Source organism: Psittacula echo (assembly GCF_963264785.1).
Source record: "Psittacula echo genome assembly, chromosome: 7".
Taxonomy (NCBI): Eukaryota; Metazoa; Chordata; class Aves; order Psittaciformes; family Psittacidae; genus Psittacula; species Psittacula echo.
In genome coordinates, this window is record NC_137740.1 from 2,912,508 (window position 1) to 2,931,566 (window position 19,059).

A 19,059-nucleotide genomic window follows, 5' to 3' on the forward strand; every position below is an offset into this window, starting at 1 on the left:
AGACACTGGGCACAGCTCCCCCGAGCTCCTGGTTTGCAGCACAGGATGTGACAAAGAGGTTCCCCCTTTTGCTCCAAAATGTAACGTAAGAAAGGTCAGTAATTACCACAAGCCGGGACGTCACAAAGCTCGGACTTAAAGTTCTCATCTAAGGTGAAGCACCACGGGGCATCCTTCTGGTTCCCTGGGTTGCGGCAGTAGGAGTGGCCCCCGTTGAGCTCAGGGTACCTGATGGCAGTGAAGGTGTGAGTGTGGGGGTACTGCGAGTTCCACGGCTGGCACTGCCGCCCCGACCGGGTCACGCTCACCGTGCCCCGGTAATCGACTCCTGTGCTGTTGTAGCATTTGTGATCTGGAAAACAATAAATGGTAACCACAGAATCAGGGAGTGGTTTGGGTTGGAAGGGACCTTAAAGCTCATCCAGCTCCAACCCCTGCCACGGGCAGGGACCCCTTCCACCGGAGCAGCTTGCTCCAAGCCCCTGTGTCCAACCTGGCCTTGAACACTGCCAGGGATGGGGCAGCCACAGCTTCTCTGGGCACCCTGGGCCAGCGCCTCAGCACCCTCACAGGGAAGAGCTTCTGCCTAAGAGCTCATCTCAGTCTCCCCTCTGGCAGGTTCAAGCCATTCCCCTTGGCCTGTCCCTACAGGCCCTTGTCCCAAGCCCCTCTCCAGCTTCCCTGCAGCCCCTTTAGGCACTGGAGCTGCTCTAAGGTCTCCCCTTCAGGAGCCTTCTCTTCTCCAGGCTGACCCAGCCCAGCTCTCTCAGCCTGGCTCCAGAGCAGAGCTGCTCCAGCCCTCGCAGCATCTCCATGGCCTCCTCTGCCCTCGCTCCAACAGCTCCACGTCCCTCTTGTGCTGCTGCCCCAGAGCTGGATCAGGACTGCAGGGGGGGTCTCCCCAGAGCACAGCAGAGGGGCAGGATCCCCTCCCTGAGCTGCTGCTCACTCTCTGGGGGTGCAGCCCAGCGCACGGGGGGTTCTGAGCTCAGGCACACACTGGATAATAACCCAAAGCCATGGCTGTGTTGGTGGTGGCAGTGGCAAGGCAGACCCTGCAGCACCCGGAGGTGATGAGCTCCTGGTATCCTTCAGCCCCAGCACACTGCTGCTGGCCCAGGGCCGGGAAAGACGGGTTTGGAGCACGGGCTCCCAATTTGCTGTGGCTGTAACGCAGGGCCTGCTTTGCATTCACATTCCTGGGAGGATTTAAAGCTTATGCTTCTGTAATGAAAGCAGCTTATGCCAAGCGTTTTTAATATAAGATACACAAAAGAAGTAAAAACTACAGTGGGAACCTGAATTGCAGCCATTATTTTCATACGAAGGTGGAGAATTTGTGGGAGCCACGTTTTATATTTGACTACTCAGATGTATAAGGGTTGTGAACAGGCTGCAGCCCAGCCTCATCAAAGAGGGAGCTCAGCCAATGCCTAAAATCAGGCTGTATTAGGGACAGCCACGGACCTGGCCCCTGTGGATGTTCCTCCTGACAGCACTCCTGTGCTGCACCCATGGCCTTGGTGGAGCACATTGGGCTGCTGTGGGAGCACAGGAGGCTGAAGCTACTGATGCTCCTCAGTATTCAAACATTTCCTGCTTTATATTAAGTAGAAAAGACCTGAAACCAACAAAGAGCATTTAAATGTGAGCCCATAGGCAGCTAAATTAAAAAATTAAGAAGCAATTCCACCCATTTTGGACCACTCAGGGGAGAAGTGTGGGAATGAGGTACTCTGACAGCATGGTGTCTGTGAGCTTTCAAACGCCAGCTCCAGCTCCAACTCGGATGCACAAGCCCTTTCACAGTGGTATTTTACACATGGAGAAACGAGCCGGTTTTCACTTACTTTTATTGATGGGATCTGCCATTGGAATCCCAATCCGGATACAATTGACAGCTTCAGGGCTATCCGGCTGCGGAAGATCTTCGCAGTTGGGCAGCTTTAATCTCATCAGAATCATGGGATTAGATCTTGCAAAAATGTACTCAGTTTGACACAGGACGTTCTCCAGAATTTCACATTCATCCCGGCACAGGTCTCGGGGCTTGGGAGCTGAGGAAGTCTCATCGCAGTAGGGAAAGGCGTAATGGCACAGCGAGGGGATGGCAAACTGGGAGCATTTATCTGACAAATGGCTGGAGGTGCCAATCATGGTGAAGGCAGCTGTGAAATACACAAAAGGATTTTACTTAACCCGGCGGGTATTATATTCCTGTGCTTTTGCCTTCCCAGGATAACCGTCACTTCCCATTGCAGCCATGATCTTCAGATGTTCAGGTGACAAACAGGCCTTGCAGAAATACACAGCACTGATTACATTAGAAGTTATTAATGATGCTGATTTCACGGAGGGAGAAAATACATCTGGTTTTCAACACGGGACTCATGTTCAGTTAGTTACCAAAACCCCAAACCTAATTAGACTCCTTTTTCCCCAAAAATAATTTAGGATGGTTTGCAAAGTCATAGAATATTTGGATGCCTTTTTCCCAACAGGTAAAACCCAAAGTTCCTGCAGGCTGCAGAATGACAGTATCAGTACCTTCATGGAAGATCACGGAATCCCAGACTGATTTGGGTTGAAGGGACCTTAAAGCTCTTCCAGCTCCAACCCCTGCCACGGGCAGGGACCCCTTCCACTGGAGCAGCTTGCTCCAAGCCCCTGTGTCCAACCTGGCCTTGAACACTGCCAGGGATGGGGCAGCCACAGCTTCTCTGGGCACCCTGGGCCAGCGCCTCAGCACCCTCACAGGGAAGAGCTTCTGCCTAAGAGCTCAGCTCAATCTCCCCTTTGACAGGTTAAAGCCATTCCCTCGGCCTGTCCCTACAAGCCACAGTGAAAAGTCCTTCTTTACTATCCCGAATGACTTTTCATACAAAACGGTGTAATATTATGGCCTTCTGGCTGTACAGAAACTATTGGCCTTTCCTGTGAGTGATGCAAAAGACTTTCTTGCAATGCAGTCAGTTTTTGGAGACAAAGAAAAAACACTCTGAGGGGGAAGAGAAATTTGGAATATTCTGACACCAAGAAAAGATCTGAATGTAGAGGAGATGATTACTGTGGCTAGGATTGGCCAAGGCTAATTTATATTAAAAATACAGAAGTATCATGTTATCTATGAGGCCTCAGTTTGACTTCAGCACCCTTACCAGCACAGCATCTCCCACAAAATAAATGAAAATGGGTTCTTTACTACATTTGAAGGAAAAACACCACCTGCAAGATTATTTATACAGCCCCTTCCTGCACCTAAATGATATCAACCAGGTAAATATCCAGCAAGTCTGGTCTCCTTTGGCTTTTAAAATCTGCTTGGGTAACAGCAGCACAGGTAGCCTGGCTGTGAGACCCCCAAGAGCTGTAAATACACAGTCCCTTCCCCTGGGAAAATCCGTTTCTAGTTTCTTTAGGGAGAGCTGGATGAGCAGAGCCATGAAGGCTGCTCAGAGTGTCACTCTTCAGATGACTCCTGCCACTGATGCTGCACAATGCAGGAGTCCTGGTGAGCTTTGTGATGGGCTCATGGCAAGAGGGGATAAAGAGCAAACAAGAGGAGTTTTGCAGCTGATAAACTCAAGAAGCTTTCTGGGAAAAGGCAGCTTTGTGGAGAAGCAGCAAGCGCAGTTTTTACCCACCTGTAATCTGATTTTCTATTTCCCCTTGCATATGCAAGGACTCCATGTAAATGGTTCGGTTCCCAATGAAGCGCGCGCAGGCGATCCCCCTGTAGGGCTGGCAGAACCCGTCCTCTTCATACTCATCACTGCAATCAATCATAAACACAAAGGGGTGAAACACTTCACATGTGATCTGGCAACAAAATGGCACTCCAGGGAGCTGGCACTTGCATTATGAGGGGCTGATGCGAGGGGCTCTCTGTGTTTGTCCTGCGCTCTGCGATTCGTTCTGGGTGATGCTCCCCAGCGCGGGAGCCCACATGCTGCCTGCCCCTCCAGTGAGAGCCTGTGATAAGGGATTATATGGTCTTTAGGTAGTGCAGCGGGCACAGCCCGGCCTTTGTGCCCTGAATGGTTTGAACCTTAAAGGATTCCCACACTGCTGCAGGTAGTTTTGAGTATCCCACGAATGAGCCCAAAGTGAATATAAGGATAATACCTTTACATTCAATAGGATCTTGACTATAAAAAGCCATCAGCTGTATGGTAAAAACAGTTAATGGCATTTCAGGTTAGCCAGAATATGTATTGATTTTGTATGAAATGAATGCTTTTCACATGACAGGGAAGCCTCTATCCAGGAATCATAGAATCCTGGAATGATTTGGGTTGGAAGGGAGTTTAAAGCTCATCCAGTTCCAACCCCCTGCCTCAGGCATGGACACCCTCCACTAGAGCAGGTTGCTTATACCCAGGGAAAACATAAACTACATGAAAAATAAAGATTTCTGTTCATTTAAAGCAGCCAATGTGCTGGTTTCTGGCTTTGAACCAAACTTGTACTTGATATTGATAAACCCAGCAGGAAGAGTCATGCTAGCAAGAGACAGAACTTCAAGTGTATATAAGAAACCAAACCACTCCCAGTACTGATACCCTTGAAATAGGAAATGTTTCTTCAATCTTCCACGAGTGTGGTAACAGTTATGGCTAAAACAGAACCCAAGCTAAGACAGGAGTTAAAGAGACAGATTTCTTTGATTAGGTGCTTTGTTTTATGCAATATAGGAGACATTTAATACATAAATCCAGATGTGAAATTATTTGCCAATATTCTTCCAACAAAGCAAAGAAAGGAAATTACTAAACCTCTGAAGACCAGACCAGTCACTGCTCATTTGGAACAGATAATCAACAGTTAAGTGCTGGCACACAACAGACACCTTTATGGATGTTTTGAGGAGGGGTTTGCACACATGATCACCGAAACATGTGCGAATCAGCCCTTTTGCTTTGAGAATCCAGTTGGAAATATTTGGGACCCATTTTCTGGAAAGAGGCACCTCGGGAAAGGGAGATGCTTAATGAAAAGTTGCTGATAATTCCTTTGTTATCGGTGCTGGTACCCACCTGAGACAGCTACTACCCAGCTCTCAAATTGGGAAGAATGATATTGGAATATCCCTGACTATGGCCACAGCTGGCAAGGTAACAGGTTACTTTCTTTGTGTGTTTTCCTCTTAGCAGAGCTCATCCTCCCCCAGATGCTGAACAGTGGAATCAGACTATGCCTTAATAGGGGAAAACCACAGCTTTTTTAATCAACTCTGCCATTAAGTTTAACAAAGGACACTTTCATCCCCTCCTGAAGACCTTGGCTGTGAGAGCTTGGAAATGCAAATTGCATTTAGCCTCTTTGAAGTCCCCCATTCATTGTGTGCATGGCTTAGAAGAAGCAGCCAGCCAGCAGCCGGGCTCCCCAGCACAGCAGCTGGGGAGAGCTAATGGGATTAGTGGGAAGAAGTGCTAGGATTGCCTTCCAGGACACCCCAACCATCTCGCAGCACTCCTGAGCTACCCGCTCCAGAGCACTGTCCCTGGATTCACGCAGTGCTGTTTTCCAGGTCACAGGGAGAAGCCAGACTCCATGAATTAACTGCAGGAATTTACGGCTGTGAAGACAGCGGGGTGGGAAGGAGGGATGGTGGAGATGGAAACCTCCTTCCACAGACATCTCCCATCAGTTGAGAAATCAACGGGAAGGGGTGCAGCCTTCATTGGATGATGGTCCCAAGATGTTCCCAAGTACATAAAAAACCCGACTGCAAAAGTGCAACCTTTAAACTGCCAGTTAAACTCTTCATTAACTACAGCAATGGTAGGCTGAGATGCCTCAGATAACAGAGTGTATTTTGCCAACAAAGATACAAACCAGAGACACAACCACATCCATGTGTTTCTGCATGGAGTCAGCTCTGGTGAGAGTATTTTTACTCTGATGGCTCTTGAAGAGAAAACAAAACATCTGAAACCTGAGCCAAAACCCCACAATAGCTACTGCAGGCTCTGGAGGTCAATTCTGCATCTTCTCATCCATAAATACCCAATAGGATGTAACTTATTATTCATTTATTACTTAGAATCATAGAATAGTTCGGGTTGGAAAGGACCTTAAGCTCATCCAGCTCCAACCCCCTGCCATGGGCAGGGACACCTCACACTAAACCAGGTCACCCAAGGCTCTGTTCAACCTGGCCTTGAACACTGCCATTTCACCATAATTTAACATAATTTATCACAGACTAATTTATCATAATGTATCATAGAATTTAACTACTGGACTACAACCAACAGCAACTGCTCTTGAAGGTGATCAAGCACTGCACTTTAAGCACGCAACCAGAGGAGACAAAACCAGGAGGAACACGATTAACGCGTCGCCAAAGCAACCCTCACTCTGAAGCTCACCTTTCAACTAAAGAAGATTCAACCCCAATAGCTGCACACAGCAAAGTGAGCAGGGACATCGGTCTTCCAGGATGGAAATGCCCCAAGGAGCAGGAGTTTGGAGATAATCTTGAAGGTGAGGATTAAAGAGGAGAGCCCAGATCCCACCACCCCTGCCTCTAGGGCTGCATGCCAGCCTGGAATTCACAGAGGTGACACATGAGATGAGTAGTTCAACTGGAGCAGGCACTACTTGGAATTGGTTTGGAAACCAGCTCCAGAATGGGGCAGCAGGAAAAATGAAATGAAAGGAACAGCAGCATCAGAGCAAGACAGAACGAACCCTGAGACCAGGACATGGTGATAAAGAAGAGGAGTACTGGATTGTGAGGTTCATCTATTGCCTCCGACCGCTATCGGGAGCTCAAAATAGCAGCTCCCACAATAGGAGTCCTGATCGTAGCCTGGTGACATGTTATTGTGGTGAAGCTACTGGGACAGGCTCATCAATGAACAAGTGGCCACATCTCATTCCCTGGCTCTGTTTTTATATCACCCTTCATCAGACAACCAGGGATATACGAAATTCCCTCTTGCCTCTGCATCTCTTCATGGTGGGATGAGCTTCTGGGGAGACCTTATAACAGTCTTCCAGTGGTTAAGCTACAAGAAACCTGGAGAGGGGCTTTAGACAAGGGCCTGCAGGGACAGGACAAGGGGAATGGCTTTAACCTGAACACCCTCTGCTCATCAGACATTTCATCCAAACCCTGCGCTGTGGCCTGACACGGCGCCCACAGCAGCACACGGAGCTCCTACGTGGCATAAACACATTTCCCACCTCCAGCTGCCAACTGGCAGCCACTTCAGCAGCTTTGGCTTTAAAACACAGATATCAGTTTCTTGGGATCAAGGCAGAGATCAACAATTCCTTTCACATAGTTCACATTTTGCATACCTCACATGCTCTTGTAAGCAAATCACAGCATCAGTGCTCAAATGTGTATCTGCTTCATGGTCCTGATCCAAATCTACCCACAGCAAAAGGTTAAAACAACGACATACATCAAGCCTGATTCAGAAATTAACGTGTTACAATTTACAGATAAGCTTAAGACCTAATGAAATGGAAGTCAATCAAGCCCACAGGCATTGCTGATTGGGAATGGAGCTGATCACTCACGCAAACTCCTTGTTGAGCTACAGAGGAGAGCAGCCAGCAAGTGAAAACTAAAGGGGCTGCAGGAAACCTGGAGAGGGGCTTGGGACAAGGGCCTGTAGGGACAGGCCAAGGGGAATGGCTTTAACCTGCCAGAGGGGAGACTGAGATGAGCTCTTAGGCAGAAGCTCTTCCCTGTGAGGGTGCTGAGGCGCTGGCACAGGGTGCCCAGAGAAGCTGTGGCTGCCCCATCCCTGGCAGTGTTCAAGGCCAGGTTGGACACAGGGGCTTGGAGCAAGCTGCTCCAGTGGAAGGGGTCCCTGCCCGTGACAGGGGTTGGAGCTGGAGGAGCTTTGAGTTCCCATCAACACAACCCAGGCTGGGATGCCAGCTTGCAGGAGTGTCACCGTTTAACCCCAACTTCACTGCACAGGTTTTGGGGTGTGGGTGCTGCCCCCAGACCAAGTCCTGCTTCTTCCACCCACAAAACCCTGTGACTGTTCAGTGAATGCTACACAAGGAAAGGGCGAGTGCTGGGGTTGAATGACCAGCAGGTGACACAGCACTGCGGTGTCTCAAGATCATTTCAGATTCAGTTTCCATTCTGTTTTCTATTTAGGTCTTTAAATATTTCTAGCCTTGATGTTTAGCTTGGAGCTTGCCCATTGCTTTCAGATCCCGCTGCAGTTCCCCTGCGACAATACTGCTGGCTTCATGTAGCAATAACACCATGGATTAAATTTACACTAAACTCAGGTGTCTTTAAGTATCTGATTGCACAAAGTTTACAGAAGACTGAGTAAGAGCTTTGAAGGGTGTCCACACCAATTCACTCATGTAATCTGACCTAAACTAGAGCCTGCATCAACATGGGATGCACTGGGCCTTCACACAGCCCGAACTTGAGCAGCATCTTTCTTTCTATGGATTACAGAGGCTTCACAGAAAGATCAGCCCTGTGCTTAGGTACTTCATGTCTCCCTGGGTACATCTGAACATGAGTAAGTGCCTGGGTGAGTAAAAGGACCCTGTACTTCCCATGCAGTTTAAGATGGCAAAGGTCTCAACAAGAGTCACCGACACGGAGCCAGGAGAGACCAAGTCACAGCACACACACAAAACTGCAAACAACCGACACAGAATCCACTGTCACCACTGGGGTTCATTTCCCCCCCTTGAATTTTCTTGTGCTTTGTGCTGGCAGCATTTCCATCTGTCAGCCCTGGCTCACCAGCAGCTTGTCACACACTGCAATGGTAACCGAATAACAAACCAGCCCTAAACTGAGGTGTGCGTTCCTGCTTCTCCTTCCCTTTGCTTCTCACCCAGACCCTCCCAATGGCTTCCTCAGTGCAACCTCACTGCACAGCAAGGTCCTTCTCTTCCATCTGGGATATTCTTTTCACCCCACCTGACTCTGGCATGTTGAAGAGGTAAACATGAAAGCCAAAGAGTGCTTCCAGCTCCACATGCATGGAGCATATCAGGAGAGATCTCTTTATCTCACCTGCTCGTGGCCTGATGGCTCTGGTGAATGGAAAGGTTGATTCGCCTCCCAGCACATCCCCATGCAAACCAGATGAACCTGCCTGCAGCAGTGGAAAGGCAATAACGATCAGTTTATAACTTGTTTCTTATCAGCCCACACACAACCTGGAGGAGCTGCGTGGTACCCACCTCATCCAAACGCATCCCTGCACTCTGTTCTCTAAATCCAAACCGTTTCTGCAAGATTCTCCATCAAAGTCCACTCCCAACATCCTGACTTTTCTTTGCCAATGCTTTTCGAAATTGCCAGGAATTGCCCGAATCTAAACACCGTTCCTTGCAAATGTCAACAACAGGGCCAGGAACCTGGATGAGCAAAAGCCCCGTAACCAGGCTTGTACATGAGCTCACTTACAAGCATTTAATAAATTAATAGCAAATCTGAACCTCCTGAGATCATGCTCTATTTATTTTTACAATATTCAATGTATTAAAAAGACATATTTCAATGCTGCTGTAATTGTGTGGTCATTTCACCACACCCCACGGATGGATTTCTTTCTATCTTGTGTTACCCTCATTTTTTCTATTGCATTAAAAAGGGTTTGAATGAGAACCCAATAGAAAAGAATTGCAAATTATTTCCAATTTATATCCAGAGGAGGCCATGGAGCTGCTGCGAGGGCTGGAGCAGCTCTGCTCTGGAGCCAGGCTGAGAGAGCTGGGCTGGGGCAGCCTGGAGAAGAGAAGGCTCCTGAAGGGGAGACCTGAGAGCAGCTCCAGTGCCTCAAGGGGCTGCAGGAAACCTGGAGAGGGGCTTGGGACAAGGGCCTGTAGGGACAGGCCAAGGGGAATGGCTTGAACCTGCCAGAGGGGAGACTGAGATGAGCTCTTAGGCAGAAGCTCTTCCCTGTGAGGGTGCTGAGGCGCTGGCCCAGGGTGCCCAGAGAAGCTGTGGCTGCCCCATCCCTGGCAGTGTTCAAGGCCAGGTTGGCCACAGGGGCTTGGAGCAAGCTGCTCCAGTGGAAGGGGTCCCTGCCCGTGGCAGGGGTTGGAGCTGGAGGAGCTTTAAGGTCCCTTCCAACGCAAACCAGGCTGGGATTCGATGACAAATACAGGAATAATTTGGGTATCTTGAGTGAAAACGGGCAAAGGAGAGGGGGAAGAGAAAGCAAGACAAAATCCCAAATGCTTTCAGTGTCCCGAGGGCAGTGGCAGGAGCATTGCCCTCCCTCGTGATGCTGTTCCAAAGCCAGCCTGCCAGGATACACACCCTTAGGTCAGTCAGTTGGATTACCATTATTTTGGAAAGCGAATCTCTAAGTGACAGCAGTGTCAATAGGGGAGTGTCCATTGAGGCAGTGAGGGTTTAATAGGAGCAGCATGGCAAAGGCCATCATAACGCTCGGTGGCACGGGACGATGCCTATGGAAAGCCAGCATGGGATTACAGTGTGCATGCAAAGCCAGACTCATTTATGAAGATTAACTGGTTTGAAGAGCAAAAGCAAATAAACAGTGTATTATCTGTGAGATCTCCCAAGTGGAGCTGGAGGAGCTCTGGCTCTGTGTGAAGGCTGTCCAGACGTTTCTTTCACTTACACAGTGAAAGGCAGTTTGTCTTCCTTTAAAAACAACAGTTCTCCCATAGCACTAAACCAGTCAGAGCTGTTTATCTCAATAATTCATATCCAGCAGCAGAGCACTGATGGGAAAATACAGCCAACGCTGCCTCCTTCAGACAACCAAGTGCTTTGTACCCTTCTGTTCCAAGGAGAAACGGCTGCTGTTTGCCGAGGGACAAGAGAAGTGGGAGCAGAGAGCTCAGCTCCCATCACCCTGGCACAGGGAAGTGCCCCAGCACAGCCAGGGATCAACACTGAGTCAGACACCTACAGTTCTGCAGCTGGGGTTAAGGAGGGTTTTGCTTTATTATCCAAGCCTAGAATGGTTTGTGTTGGAAGGGACCTTAAAGCTCCTCCAGCTCCAACCCCTGCCACGGGCAGGGACACCTTCCACTGGAGCAGCTTGCTCCAAGCCCCTGTGTCCAACCTGGCCTCATCTCAGTCTCCCCTCTGGCAGGTTAAAGCCATTCCCCTTGTCCTGTCCCTACATCCCTTGTCCCAAGCCCCTCTCCAGGTTTCCTGGAGCCCCTTTAGGCACTGGAGCTGCTCTAAGGTGTCCCTTAATGGGAATTTAATTAATAATGAATGCTGATAGCTGACAGCACCGAGGGAAGAAACACGTTCTAGAAAACTGTGCAGGTAATGAAAGGTGTATCAATAAATTACTTATATTATTACATATATCCACTACACCCTCTCTGCATGCATTAATGCTATATAAGTTATTTGTACATTGTTAAATCATAGAATCATAGAATCATAGAATAGTTAGGGTTGGAAAGGACCTTAAGATCATCCAGTTCCAACCCCCCTGCCATGGGCAGGGACACCTCACACTAAACCATGGCACCCAAGGCCTCATCCAACCCGGCCTTGAACACCGCCATGACTGTATTTTGTTCTGCACTCATGTTCCAGCATCACACAGAATAAAGTGAAAGGAGTTTCTAACTTGGCACGTGTCCCTTTAAGCAAACAGATGAATAATACTCGGTCATACTTTCCGAGGAGCAAACCCCAGTTGCTTGTGCCTTGCTTTGAAGCGGGGAACATACTGGCTCTGTTTCATGATAGCATTTCGGAAACGTGAGGGCTGCATTTTACTTTGCAGAAAGAAAAGAACTGCCCACACTTGCACATCACTGTGTGGTTTAAGGGAAACTTCTGTGCAATATAAGCTCTGGGGGTTCTGACACCCCTATAGATCACGGGGCAGTTCAGGTTTGAATGGCTCATTAGAGAAGCATAGGCATAAAATTAATTAGGCTGTCCTTTGACATCATTAAATTTACAGAGTCCCACAGCAGCACTAATACACCTAGTTAATAATAATAATAACAATGCTAATTAATTAATAATATCAATGAGCAAATATGACCTGTCTAACTAACTACTTAGTTGTTATCTCGCATTTCAGACTGATAGCTGGTTTAACACAGAATCCCAGCCTGGTTTGGGTTGGAAGGGACCTTAAAGCTCATCCGGTTCCATCCCCTGCCACGGGCAGGGACCCCTTCCACTGGAGCAGCTTGCTCCAAGCCCCTGTGTCCAACCTGGCCTTGAACACTGCCAGGGATGGGGCAGCCACAGCTTCTCTGGGCACCCTGGGCCAGCGCCTCAGCACCCTCACAGGGAAGAGCTTCTGCCTAAGAGCTCATCTCAGTCTCCCCTCTGGCAGGTTAAAGCCATTCCCCGTGTCCTGTCCCTACAGGCCCTTGTCCAAAGCCCCTCTCCAGGTTTCCTGTAGGCCCCATGATGCCAGTGATCCAGAGATGGATAAAGCACCCACAATGAACGTGAATCTGGGATGCTGTTTTGCAGGCTTAGCAGATGGGATGGCACCGAGTGGCCTGAGCCAGGGCTGAGGCCACATTATGGCCATTCTCTGCTAAAACTGGGACAGGCACAATTCCCTGACCTCCCCATATCCCACAACTTCCCAAACCGATGGGTGTGAGGGTTTCTCAGGGCTGCACGTCCTTGCACTCCCCTTCCCTAGTCACTGCTCGTTAGAGGATTTTGGTGCTGAAAGGAGGCAGGTTTGTACAGAGACATAAACATCACTGGTGAGAGCTGACATGTGTTTTCTACTAACCTCATCTGGGCAGCGCAGCAGCACCCACAGCTTGGGGAGCTGCAGAAAATACATCTCTCATGCAATTAGTCCCCTGGCAAGGATGCTCCGAAGCAATTACTGTGTGTTTGTCATCGTCAGAAAGTTTTACAGCATCTCTATCAAAATGAGTCACTTCAGGGATGCAAAAGCTGCTCAGAAAAGCTCAATAACAGTGGCCATGAGTTTGAGCTAAATATTGACTAAATATTGATCCAAACAAAGAAGTGAACTGGGATGTCAGCCTCTCGTTCTCCTCTTAAACACGTTATAACAACCCCTTCCTTACTATAGGCAATGGGCATCCCTGCATGCTTGCTCGGCAGCTGCAGCTGGTTAGGAAGCAACCCTGGGAACAGGGTTTGGATCTTTCCTGGCAGATTTCTTACATCATTATTCAAGATGAAATGCAAATCATATGCTCGTAGTTATGGAACTGGCAGGAAACCGCCTCCACTTCTGTTGTGTTTGACAAAGCTCTCTTTAGGTTACACTCGGAAGGTTGGTTGGTCCAAGTTTCTAGATGCAGAGGAGAAAAAACCGTGCCATGTTTTTGAAGAGCAGTCAAGCGGGATAAGATTACACGTGCTAAACGCTGCCTCTTCTATCAAACCTTTGTACTGCACAGAAAAACACCCCCCCTCCTCCTGGATTCCCTCATGGAGCCACAACGATCTCACGCACACGTTCCTTATCCACCTCTCATCAGGCATTAAGCTGCAGATAAGGAGGTTTTGATGGAGCGATCATCAGCTTCACCCCATAAATCCACTGCAGCCGCTCTGCCCTGAGTGAGACCAGACCCACCTCTGCCCCCAGGGGCTCAGGCCACTGGTCCAATGGCCCTCAGGAGGCGATGGACAGGGCCAGACCACACCACATCCACATCTGTCTCCTACACTGCAAAAGAGCAGCCCTCAGGCACTGCACCAGGAAGCTGGACACAGAATTAGACACAGGCAAAGGGAAGAGGCTTTCTCTTGGCCCCATCCTACAGTTTCTTGTCCAAATCCTTAATAACTATGGCCTTTTTGAGCACACATTTTACAAGCAGCATCAAAGGGTGCTACAGCCCAACTGCTGCATCTCCATCAGCCACCCATGCCCAACCATCACAGCTTGGTGCAGCTCTATTTGTACAAGTGATACCAAACCACCAGACCCAATGGAGCCCCTTAACCAAACACCTCATTGATTTCATAGGCAAGAGAAGAACTGGAGTGACTTACGTTACTGGGAAGCTGATATTCCCTGGGGACTGATCTCCACCTACGGCATTGCCATACTGGGGAGAACAACACAATGTTCTGCCTCTTGGGGTCTGCCAGGAGGACATACATAGGACTACAAAGAGGTCATATCACACATTCAGTCTCTAATCAGATAAAACCCCCCGATATTAAGGAATTTATTCTTATTAGGTTGCTTTGATTTCATCGAACAATTAAAGAAGTTGCAGATTCCATTGTGCATCTCCTCCACAGCTTTCCCTCCCCTCATAATACACACAAAAGTCCACCCCTGTGATACAAAAGAAACTTCAAATATAAGTGAAATAGAGGCCAGGTTGAGTCACCTTTCAAATGGCCTGGTGTGGACATTAAGGGCTTTATTCCCCAATATTGGGCTTTATTCCCACATATTTCACTGCCTCTTTACAGGCACAATGGGGCCTCAGAGTGAGTGCTTATGCAACTGATCCCACACGAGAAGGTCTCTTTACACCAGAAGTGTGGCATGACCAGGTTTTAATGCAGAAGGAGCTGGGTCCTCCTAGGAGTGCTGGTTTGAGCAAACAGCAGGGACAAGGGCACTTTGAACCCCTGGGATTGGAAGAGGGTGGAATAACAACAAGGTTTTAAGTAACACCTTTCTGTTTGCCTTACATTAAATCCCTTTTGTCAGACATCCTGGGTTCTTTCTAGGAGAAATTCACATTTTAAGTTTCCCAGTTAGCATTGCTAATGATTCCTGGCTCTCACAACCGCTTATTCACTGCTGACCACTGAAACTGCTCAAGTGTGCAGCAAAAGAGGCTTTGCCTGCTGCTCTATGATACACACCTTTGCAACAGCATAGCCAAGACTTCTGGAATACATAGGAAATAACACACATTCATAAATCAGAACATCCAAACAGAAAACATCTCATCTGAAGACAATTTTATATGGTATTAGTATGTAGAATATTTAAACAATATGGGAAATTATCTTCATTTTCAAGCTATCTTTCCATCCTTTGCATTTTTTTCCCTTCTTTCCCATGGAAGGACATGTAAACCTCCCATTCTCCAGCAACCTGTGTTAAAAACCTTGTTTATCCCCTGTTAGAACTATTCTAGCTTGTTCTTTGCCCAGGAGAGATGACTTACAGAGAGCAACAACTCGCTCCTTCCTGAGCCTCCGGACACTGCAACCACAGCTTTAACTATTTTGAACTGATACCAACACTTGCAAGCACCAAGAGTCAATGCTGAGCAGCACAAAAAGAGCTTCAGAACGTCTGCAGCCCGTTTTATCTCTAACTCTTTCCTGCTTCACCTTATTTTCTGAAGTCACAGCTTTAGTTCTGCTCCTCCCTCCCCTCTCCTTCCTTCTAACATTTAATTTGTCTTCTGTGACTCAACCAGGTCTTTCTTCTGGTGACCTAATATTTTAACCTTCAGCATGATGAAAACCAGACTTCACCAATGTGACACTTGCATTAAAAGTGAAACACATTGCCTCAGCACAAGCTAATTAAAAATAATACATATAATGTTAGCTTGTTTCAACTATTATTTGACCAAAAATTTGCACCCATCAATAACTACTGCAGTCCACAAGTGCTGCAAAAATACCAGTAACCACCATAAACTCAAACTTACTGCAAAAATTAGCTGTGCTATTGTGCTTTTATTTAACACATGTTTGCACAGATCCCGCCGAAGCTGCTGAGCTTTACCCAGAGCAATGCTGGAGCACACAGTGCGCAAGAGGAAAGTCTGAACCCAGGGGCATGGGTACGCGCTTCAGCACCCAACATGTACCGTGTACCTGCCCAGCACTGCACACCGCTGTTAGATGCTGCAGCACTAATTCAGGTATCAATAAGAAGCGTGAGCAGCAGCTCAGGGAGGGGATCCTGCCCCTCTGCTGTGCTCTGGGGAGACCCCCCTGCAGCCCTGATCCAGCTCTGGGGCAGCAGCACAAGAGGGACGTGGAGCTGTTGGAGCGAGGCCAGAGGAGGCCATGGAGATGCTGCGAGGGCTGGAGCAGCTCTGCTCTGGAGCCAGGCTGAGAGAGCTGGGCTGGGGCAGCCTGGAGAAGAGAAGGCTCCTGAAGGGGAGACCTGAGAGCAGCTCCAGTGCCTCAAGGGGCTGCAGGAAACCTGGAGAGGGGCTTGGGACAAGGGCCTGTAGGGACAGGCCAAGGGGAATGGCTTTAACCTGCCCGAGGGGAGACTGAGATGAGCTCTTAGGCAGAAGCTCTTGTGTTGATGAAGTTGAAACATGGATCTGTGGTTCCTTTGATGGGATAGAGAGGAGACCAGGCACTACAAAGTAAAGACAGCGAGAAAGCAACTACATGGAAAAAAAAAAGATCTGGAATTCCACACTCCTTTAAAGAAATCTATCAGAAAACATGTTTTTCTAAGCGGCTTTCCTAGGAATTACATCAAGGTGGGAACAAAACGTTCTTCTCCACTGATGAGCAGTCTAGAGGTTGCTGTGTTTATGGGCATAAAACGCATGCTTCAGCTGGGGGTAGCTGTAAGCCCAAATCCATTTTAAGCAGTTCGTCTCACTGAAATAGTTGGTCAGGTTTAACAACTGTGAAAACATTTAAAGTTCACATAACTTGCAGCTCTATCATAAATTCTGCTCCTGACAGACACACATAAATAGAAGCTCCTCAGCTGGGAATACGCAGTCTGGTTTAAAGGTATCATGAGTTATATTAAACCTAGAATGTCTTGTGAAAAAGACTGCTTTCCAGATAAGAAACTCATTCTTAAGACAACAAACACGAGTGCAAATATGCCCAAGTGAAAAACAAGATCTGTCCATCTGTTCTCCAAAGGTAACTGGATAAGGCACAGGGAACTTGTTCATTTTCTTTAAAAGCATTTCACCTCCCCACATAGGCTGCACAGACCAGAGTGAAGCAATCGCGCTTCAGGAACTGTCTTTGGTTAGCCCTGAAAAAGGATGCTTAGCCCTAAATGCTGCAAGTCCTCATTTGAAGAAAGAACTGTGCAAAAACTGCAGCTTTCTGCTCAGAAATCACAGAATCATGGAATGGCTTGGGTTGGAAAGGACCTTAAGATCACCCAGTTCCAACCCCCCTGCCATGGGCAGGGACACCCCACACTAAACCAGGCCACCCAAGGCTCTGTTCAACCTGGCCTTGAACACTGCCAGGGATGGAGCATTCACAACCTCCCTGGGCAACCCATTCCAGTGCCTCACCACCCTCTCAGTAAAGAATTTCTTCCTTAGATCCAATCTGAACTTCCCCTGTTTCAGTTTGAACCCGTTACCCCTTGTCCTGTCACTACAGTCCCTGATGAAGAGTCCATCCCCAGCATCCCTATAGCCCCCCTTCAGATAAATCTTCAGCTGCTACAAAAAAAAGGCAGTCACTGCCTTTTCCTCTTAGTTATTCCAAACCAGTGAATACACTGCCTTCCTGCCTGCTTTCTGGCAGCAGCATTAAAAGAAGTATTAAGTATATTCAGGCCTCCTTTGGTTTTGTTTCTGTTGTAGTAAATAAAGATAGAAACATCTAATTTTGCAAGGCCAGCCCGTTCCAAACACTACAAGCTTAAAACGTTTGTCTGAGCAACTGAAAGAAAAGCCCGGTTTGTTTGCAGTACGGTGTTTGTAGAAACCACACCAGATACAAGATAATGCCACTCTGCAGTTCATTTACAGCTAGTAATTGGAATTCAAGGTGGAAAATAGAACACTTCCCCCATAACCAGCACCGGGGGTTTTTGATTCAAGTGGTGGAAGAAGGAGAACGTATAAAATTATGGAATGGTTTGGGCTGAAGGGACCTTAAAGCTCCTCCAGCTCCAACCCCTGCCATGGGCAGGGACCCCTTCCACTGGAGCAGCTTGCTCCAAGCCCCTGTGTCCAACCTGGCCTTGAACACTGCCAGGGATGGGGCAGCCACAGCTTCTCTGGGCACCCTGGGCCAGCGCCTCAGCACCCTCACAGGGAAGAGCTTCTGCCTTACATCCAATCCAAATCCCCCTTGTTTAAGTTTGAACCCATCACCCCTTGTATGTATTTTCCTGGACTTGTCTAAGTTTGCAGGATATGAAATTTACTGGTATTTCCCAACAAATAAAACTACCCCAATTGGTTTATTTAGTTTTATTATTACAATGTGTCAGCAATTGACAGCAGTAATTCAATTGAATGGGGTCTTGTAACATCCAGCTCTATTGTTCCTCAGTTAGAAAGTGAAGCCACATCTGCCAGGCCTCCTACCTGCCTCCACATGGCATGGTGACACCAAAATTACTTGGTATTAATGAGGTTATATCAAAGTTATGTATTATATTAATGCATTCCCTCACTGGAAAAATATTATTTAAGATATTTCAGACAATAGAACTGTTTCTAGAACCTTGTTTTAGTCAAGTCTGTCCTGGCGTACTTCTGCCGTTGGACTTTATCAAATCTAAAGGCTGGGGTTTATCTTTGAGTAGGTAAAGTGCTGGCTCGTATCAATATTAACTCTTATCATGGTCTTGTAATATAAAACATGTACTGTACAACTGCATAAAACAAATACATGAGGATTAAGGCAAACATCATCTTAAAAGGCATGTGCACATACGATTCATGTAGCAAAGCTATTTACACATAGTGCGTGTGAGCTGAAACTCAAAGGGAGCACTGGTATTTATCCACCGTTGCTCCTTTTAGCCAGCCAAGACACTTTATTTTGGCAAGAGCACGACTGCCTATTTTGTCTGACAAAAACGCCTTCTCTCCAAGCATGGAGTAACATTCCTGTGTTATTCTGACTGGGGAGAAATACAGAGCAGCTCCACAGAAACCCATGGAGTTCCTCTGGGTTTATCCCCATGCAGCTGAGATCAGACCTTGAAATAGTGGCAGCTCCCAATGCCAACGGTTGCTCCCAATGCCAACTGTTGCTCCCAACACAAAGCAAACATTCTTCAAATCATTCCTTCACATTTAGCATTTTCTCTCATTACCTTTTGTTCCTTTCAAATGTGCAGAAGATAGTACAGTCATGGAATCACAGAATCATAGAAGAGATAGGGTTGGAAAGGACCTTAAGATCACCAGTTCCAACCCCCT

At 47.7% G+C, this 19,059-nt stretch overlaps 1 protein-coding gene across 1 annotated transcript in view; it reads right to left on the reverse strand.

Annotated features, from left to right (window-relative positions):
- The window catches only part of ROR1 (receptor tyrosine kinase like orphan receptor 1), a gene marked incomplete at both ends in the record, with an annotated part of 181,138 nt that overhangs the window by 11,332 nt on the left and 150,747 nt on the right, over positions 1-19,059 (reverse strand). The window contains 3 exons of the mRNA XM_080624261.1: positions 107-352; positions 1,851-2,168; positions 3,645-3,772. Coding sequence (XP_080480387.1) covers positions 107-352; positions 1,851-2,168; positions 3,645-3,772 — 692 coding nt within the window. The remainder of the gene's footprint in view (positions 1-106; positions 353-1,850; positions 2,169-3,644; positions 3,773-19,059) is intronic.